This window comes from Simochromis diagramma, unplaced genomic scaffold, assembly GCF_900408965.1.
Source record: "Simochromis diagramma unplaced genomic scaffold, fSimDia1.1 OVJJ01000371.1, whole genome shotgun sequence".
Classification (NCBI taxonomy): domain Eukaryota; kingdom Metazoa; phylum Chordata; class Actinopteri; order Cichliformes; family Cichlidae; genus Simochromis; species Simochromis diagramma.
In genome coordinates this window covers 4,590,933-4,598,622 of record NW_024386920.1, presented here as the reverse complement: position 1 = coordinate 4,598,622, position 7,690 = coordinate 4,590,933, and the positions used below count along the sequence as shown (strand labels likewise).

The following is a 7,690-nucleotide window of genomic DNA, read 5'->3' as shown; positions in this document are numbered from 1 at the left end:
ACAAACAAATTCTTGTAAAATGAGAGCACACTTGCCCCAGTAACTAATAGACCCAGTTTGGCTGGTTTCTGTTAAATGGGTTGTGTGACCAATTCTTAGATTTCACAACAAGAAAATCACCACAGAGACTAATCACGAGCACAAGCCTTAGAAGGAAATCAGTGGGGACAAAGGAACAACATGAATAATCGCATCAGGATGTAAATGAAGTAGAAATGTGCAAATAGAGGACAGTCTCCTGATTTCCAGGTCAGAGTGAGGAAACACATTTAACATCCCAAAAATTTGATGAAATAAATGAAACACTATTTAAAACAGAAACAAAACAATCAAAACAGAATCATGTTACACTGGAGAATCAGAGAAGAGCTAGAATAAGCACAACCACAGTGCACCCAAACACTTACTTGCAGGATTTTTCCAGGGGTCTAAAAACATGGCATTCAAGGGCCCACAAGAAATCTGAATATTTAATCAGAGATGAATACAGTGTCAAAAACACTGGGCATGAATTTCAGGCTCATGTGCATCTCTGTGCCCACATTTAGATGTACTACACAAAAAGTGGCACTGATGAAGAATTTGAACATAGTATGTATTGAATAACTGTTGGAAACAAATCCATTGTCCCTAATTAGTAATAGTACAAAAGTTTTATCATCAAAAATATTTAAAAATACTATTTATGCAGAATCATATATATTAGATTACTGGATCATAATTACTGATTGAGTAACACTTATCAAACTTTAAGCTGGATTTGATTTACTTTGATTCTTTTGGATAGTTTGATCTGTAATAACACATTATCATCAATTAATGGATTTATATTTTAAAATCTGCAAAATGATAATCTAAACCTTTAAAGTTAATGATATAGAGCACTAACGGATTAAAAAAAATTAGTTAAAGCAGAAATCGCCACAACACAAAAATAAAGCTGAAGTACATTATAACTATATTTCAGTAAAGTACATTCTGACACTGGCTGCTAGTTGTTCTTCGGTAGTAGTTTAAGCCTGCTGGTACTGGGGCTGGATTGAGGGTGGGGGACCGAAGTGATCCCCCTCTGGACATGTCCCTGATCAGAAGGTGATAAGAAGTTACCATGTCACTGTCTTAATGTAAGAAACCAAACAGCGTAAAAAACAAAAACAAAAAAACCCCCAAACAAACATGCAAAATCACAAGAACCAAAATGAGAACAAAGTTAGGTAAAGTAAAACAAGCAACACAAGGAAGTATTAACCAACCACAACAATAAAGCATACAGCATTGTGATTTGCACTTTTCTTTTAGCCTCTTCTCTCTTGCTAATGTTACTTTGGGACTGTCTTACATGCTGATGTGCAGCTGCTGAGTTTAAGGTGCTCAGCATACAGGGAGCATTTCAGGTCAAGGTTCCATCTCTTTTGTTGGTGAATCAAATATCCACCTATGAGATTGTGATGAAGCTCAGAATTTTCACCCTACAGAATATAGAGATCTTTATTAAAGGAAAATTATTCTCGACTACACAATGCTTTAAATGTGAAGATCTGCACCTGAAGCTTTAGCGCCGATTCCATGGTCCAACATCACCATCCAGAAATCTGCTTTGTGCTTCTAATTATGACACAAATGGAGAATCTCAGTGATGTAATAGGTCTTCCACTGGTACCTCTAGGTTTCCAAGATACCAGAAGATCCACAACACCAGGCTGAGGAACATGAGGAGTGGCCCAGAGAAGACAAAGAAATCCCAGAAGTCGAGGGGAGCGAAAATGCCAAAGAAGAAGAGGACAAAGCCTACTGCATCCAGGAGACAGCAACAAAGAAAAACACCAGGCAGCGTCCAACAATGATGAGAGAAAAAAAATAGACATACAGAACAGAAGGTGAACTCAAAAAAAGGAGAGGATCAGACATAAGCAGTCATCCATGAAGATAATCAGGCAATGACTACATTCAAATACACTTTATTGAAAAAATAATTGACATCTGTCATGAAAACAGTACACACACAAAAAAAGAAAAAAAAAAAAGACTATGTCCAAGACTTTTTCTTGCAATGTGCACAGCCCGTCTCCTTAATGTGGATGTGGGGCTCTTCCCTGATTAAGAAACTGTCTCCCCTATTTAATAATATTTTTTTTAAAAATGACATCGGCTCAGGTTTTTCAGTTTGTTGGAGTTTTCGGAACGTGGCTCAGGCACGGTGAAGGAGTGAGAACCACCCTTCAAAACAATGGGAAAGTCGGTCATCACCTGTAAAGAAGAAGAGGAGATGAGGCTTTTATTTACTGGCCGAGTTGAGAATCGGATTAAATTAAAGTATCAATTGCAACTGACTTTCAGAACATGGTAATAGGATATTACCATTATTTAACTAAGAGCCAAGTTAATTGTATAAATATTTTTTTCATGATTGGAATGTGAATATAAATTTTAAATAATAAACTAACATAAATAACTCATTATTATCTGCTATTTAACCCCCAAGAAAAGAAATGAAAAATACATAAAAATACATTAACCCTTGAAAGAACTAGATGTTTACTACAAACAAACAAACAGTGAATCCATTCAGCATTATTAGCCTACTATAGCAACAAGTACATGCACGGCTCAACACCAAATCCTGATCCTAACTGCTAATGGCAGGATTAATGTATGTTATGAAATATCTTGTTTGCAGTTTTAGGTCCACAGTGTAATATCAAATCTAACTGATAAACACATTACACGCTGACTCATTATATAAAGAATAGGTGGTTGCTACAAAAGCAATGTTATCCTTAGGTGGAGGCGTGTGATCACTGGAGGAATGTACAGTGATAAACATGGGTAATATAATGTGCCTTCAGTCAGAACTGTGGGCAGTGAGTTCAGTGATACTGAGGTCTGCACCGTGACTCCGCCCAAACACACCTGTGTTTTTTAAAAAAAAAATCTTCAACCAAACCAGCCTGTGAAACTTTTACTGACTCCAAGTTTAGTTCAGTATACTGAAGTAAAAAGACAAGTGTACGATTAAAGGGGGCTAGGTTTAATTACAAAAAGAATAGATTTAGATGAATGAAATTTAAAATGCAATAAAGACATGCAATGAAGCATGTCAAATTAAAAGAATATTATGTAAACATAACTGACTGCAGTTTAGTCAGGGAGTAACATAGTTTTCAGTAGCTGTGATTTATAATTAACCTGTGATGGCTGGTCTTTTTTCCAATTACAGCTGGATGTTTGTCTGAAAAATACTTTTCTAAAGAGTAAATATCTTATTTATCAAAAGTCTAATTTAATAAACATCAAGTCTTGATTTTTAAAATTGTCAGCTTCCTGGCTTTTACATTTTTAAATAAACTGTAAAACCCTTTTTATGTCATTGTATAAATGTTGGATAAAATAGATTGTTTAGTCAGTAAGGCTCAGCTCCCAAAACATAGACTGAGCCCACATAAGCATAAACTTTTTTTCAATAAAAGTCTTCATTGAATTTTTCTTTTCTGGGCCTGGGCTAGGTTTAATCCATGTATGGAAAAACTGCTTTAAGATTTAGTACCAGAAACCTTGTAAATGTAGAAAAATATGAACTCCAGTGGAGGTATACCGACTCTTGTGTTGAATTCCCAGAAACATGGGACGTGACCTTAGTTTAGTGTCTCACTGCTTGCTTGTCTTACATCAAACGCAGTAAAGTCAGAGTACAGAACACAGCCTTATTGTTGAGAATACAGTGTTTGCTTTTGTGACCACAGCATTTGTCACATTTCCATATCTCAAGATCATTAGTCAAGTTAGGTAATGTAGGACTCTGGCTAGGAGCCATTAGAGTTAACTACATGGAACTACTGGATGGGCAAAGGCAGATTCGTATATGATCCCTGCTCGTTTTCTGTGGCCGGGTGCCCAACCATACCTACAACCACCCACCCACCTACCGATCTACCGCACTCCATTTCACTGGATCAAAAGTGCTGCTTTGTTCCATTAAAATGCAATTGCTCGTTTTGGCCCAAAGGTCTGGCTTGCCAGCCAGTTACAAGCAAACTGACAGCTAAAATAATAACTGTGAAGGTGAGTAGAAATGGTCAGGCTCATTAATTAAAAGCTGCCACAGGCCACTGAAGATCTTTTCACAGCAGCTAGGAAAAGAAAAGAAAAAACCCCTCAATCTATTATTACAGTTATTCATGCGCTGAGTGCTGAGAAAGGTCCTGGAAAGCTACTCTTTGGAGGAGCTGGTGTTGAGCTCCACTCTTTGGCAGAGCTCTAATCTGAGGGCACCCATTCCTCCCCTTTCCCTGTGGGTGACATCTAAGGGTAGTGTGATGTAAAATATCTGATAATTATAACTGGGGTGACGGCAGTTCGAGTGGGTTGCCAGGTCATTATGTAAGACAATGTGGATGCCAACATCACTGATGAAAGAGTTAATGCTGTGGCAGTGAGCAGCTAACAACAAGCAAAACAGCAGCAAAGTGGCAGGAAGGGTGAAAGCAGGGCAACGTGCTGAATATTTATGACTTTCAATTAGAATTGTTTTTGGGTTCCACACAGTCTGGGGATCATTCATTTTTCAGTTTGCTTTAACTTTTACAGAATGTAACAGGTTACAGTGTCAGGAGATTCAGTAGGTTAGGGAAGGAGCGAATGAGTTTTCAAAGTCTCCGCAACACTGAACAAGTTCCAATAATAGACTCAAGACAGAAAGGACGCGAATAAGGCCTCTGGTTTGCTGTTGGGTGAAATACGCACCATGATCTGTCAGAGCAGCCTCTCTGGTTTGCAATCCTGTGCCTGCAGACCCACATCTGAGCTCCTCAGCACCCCCAGCTCCATGTTTTTGTATGCTAGGGATGCGCACTCAGTCCCTCCATCAAAGCCTTTGTTGTCATGGCCGGACAAGACTAAGTTGCCACCTTCCCACATAACCCGAGGCGGCGCAGACGCACGCACAGTGCCGCTCATCTCTTTCCCGTTCCCCATGCTTTTCTTCTTGAAGTCATCTGCTTCCATGGGCTTCTTGCCGCTCACGGACAGCCTCTCGGACAGTTTCCTGGCCCAGTACCTTAAGTTGATGGAGTTCGTCCTGTCAGCCGAGTAAAGCTGTACGTTTCCCGTGTACCACAGTACCCACCACACTAAGCTGAGAAAAATGATGAGTGAGCCCGTGTAGATGAGGAAATCTCCATAGAAGCGGCCGTCCAGCTTAAGGTTTCCGAAAATCCCGACCAACAGTACAATCAGACCAATAACGTCAAAAATGAGGGCGAGGAAGAATAACGGCGGGCAGTTCCCCACGAAGCTGCGATCCATCCCAGAGCAGAGTCAAGAACCGAGCCCAAGTAACGGCGCAGAGTAGCTCAAACAACTTGTCCTTCAGCACGCACATTTCCACACTCTTACACCTGTGCGGTGATGAACTGCGCAAACCCCGCCCTGATTCCACGTCACTGACTCGAAAGCGTAGCTTGTGCTTAATGCCACTTTTAGATGCACAGTGTAAATTTCCATACCTGGTCGTCTGGAGACAATGGAAATAAGACCTACATCTACATTGGGATGAAAAGGTCATTTCATCCAAGCTGCAAGTTCAGCTGTCCAGTGATTGTCAGGTGGATTTAACCTGAACATGCTGCTGCTTAGATTTATAAAACATATTTTTTGTATCTGTGTGTTTCATTATTTATGTTGTGCACGTTTAGTCTGGTGTGTTATCTGCACAATTTAATTGTGTAACACCACCGTCATCTGATTTGAAACGTCTTATTAATATATAAAAAAAATAGTTATCTAAGCATTAAAGCTCTGAAATATGTCATATTCACTGATTTTTATTGAATTATATGCCCTAGGACAGCGGTCACCAACCCCCGGGCCTCGGACCGGTTCCGGTCCGTGAGTCGTTACCAGGCCGCGAGAGTTGAGGCTCAGGTGTGAAATGTATGGTTTTCAGGGTTTTTATCGGTTTTCAGCATTATTTTGTTATCGTTTTTATCATTAACTCGGTTTTCCTGGGTCTTTTCACGTGTGTTATGAATAAATCTTCTTTTTTTTGGTATGGTATAGTTTAATCTTGTTGTATTTATCCGCGACACCTTAAAGGCCGGTTTGTGAAAATATTGTCAGGCATAAACCGGTTCGTGGCGCAAAAAAGGTTGGAGACCGCTGATCTAGGAGACAAAAATCATGTTTTAAATAAAATATGCTTTCTTGTGTACAGCAACATATTTGTAGAGTGCAACATATCTCAGGTTTGATTTGAGAATGTTTCTGTGTGAATTAGACACTAATGTTTTTCTTTTTTTTTTTTTTTTAGGAAGAAACATGTGTCAGTTAAAGTTAAATGCATTATGCTGTATTAGCTTTGAAAAATCTTATCATAATGAGCTCAATATCAAAAGTTAGTGACTTAATGTTAACAAATCTACACTTTTCATATAGGTTAGTTCAAAGTGATCGCTGAGAAGTCTGATCAAAACCAAACCTTTAATAAATGCTGACAAATAGGGCTGTTCGATATAACGATATATATCGGATGACGATATAAAAACGTCTATCATTTCATTTTACGCTATGGTTTGTTTCGTGGTGTCACAAAATAAACTGTTTACAACAATATTTTTTCATCGTTTTGATGGTCACTGTAGTGGCTATATTAATTTCTTAAAGTTCTCTCCTTCTCTTATATTTAATAAAACCACACTACAGACGGACAAGCGCCTGTTTTTATGCGTTGTCATTAGCAACAACTACGGTAACACCATCGCGTGTCCGCTTGTTTATGTTCCACATAAACCTTTCACAATAAAGCTCAAGATGCTGTTGTGACTTTTCAAAATAAACTGAATCACGTGAAAGAGCAGATTATTTACGGATGAGAATTAAAAAGAGCCGCCAGGTGCTAAAAAATAAACCTTAGACTCAAACGTTAGAACAGGCTTTTCCCCGCAGCACGCCGTGTAATAAATACTCACAAAGAAAACGGCGGCCTTTACAACTTATGTCTAAAAATGTATAGTTTCATGCATCGGTTAAAACACTCGACTCCAGCTACATGACGCGCAGCTGGAAACACTTCCCGCAAGACGAGCTGCCCGAGATTCACAGAATTTACAGAAAATGTCACATTTTTGTGATTTATATCGTTATCGGACGATAGAATTCTTATATCGGGATATGAGATTTTGGTCATATCGCACAGCCCTACTGACAAATAACTTAAAATGAAATAGAAAGATAAAACATAGAAATAAAAAGTAAAGGAAAATGTGAACTCAACCCCAGTTTGACCCTACTGGTCATTGAGCAGCTCCACTGAAGCCGCTGGGGTGGGGTGTGATGTCTACCTGGGTGACATTAAAGGCTTTGCTAAAGGGCACCTCAGAGGTAGTAATGAAAGAAAAGTGAGTATTTTGTGCTTTTCCCCCAATCTTTTCCACTGAATGGGTGGAGTATTATAACATTTTGAAGTACACCACATTTGTGTCCTTTTAACATCACATTAAGGATAGTACAGGCTGCATAATGCAGGGACCAAACGTCACTTTAAATATTAAAACGAAGAAGTCAGTTTTACTTTGCTGTGCAGGCATTTCCTATTACTGAAGCTACTGAGTGCAAATCAAGGAAAACGCTATGAGTGAGGTCTGAAATGCCACATGAAACAACAATAACATAAAATCCTCTTTACTTCTTTGGTTGT

General features: G+C 38.9%; 1 protein-coding gene across 1 annotated transcript; it reads right to left on the bottom strand.

Moving 5' to 3' along the window:
• Positions 1-2,135: 2,135 nt before the first annotated feature.
• Positions 2,136-5,437, bottom strand: LOC120736499 (transmembrane protein 238-like). Its single transcript, XM_040036676.1, has 2 exons — positions 4,741-5,437; positions 2,136-2,247 (listed from the first exon to the last, which is right to left on the bottom strand). Exon 1 carries the CDS (start codon positions 5,299-5,301, stop codon positions 4,750-4,752), a length of 552 nt encoding a protein of 183 aa, XP_039892610.1. The 5' UTR covers positions 5,302-5,437; the 3' UTR covers positions 2,136-2,247; positions 4,741-4,749.
• Positions 5,438-7,690: the final 2,253 nt, after the last annotated feature.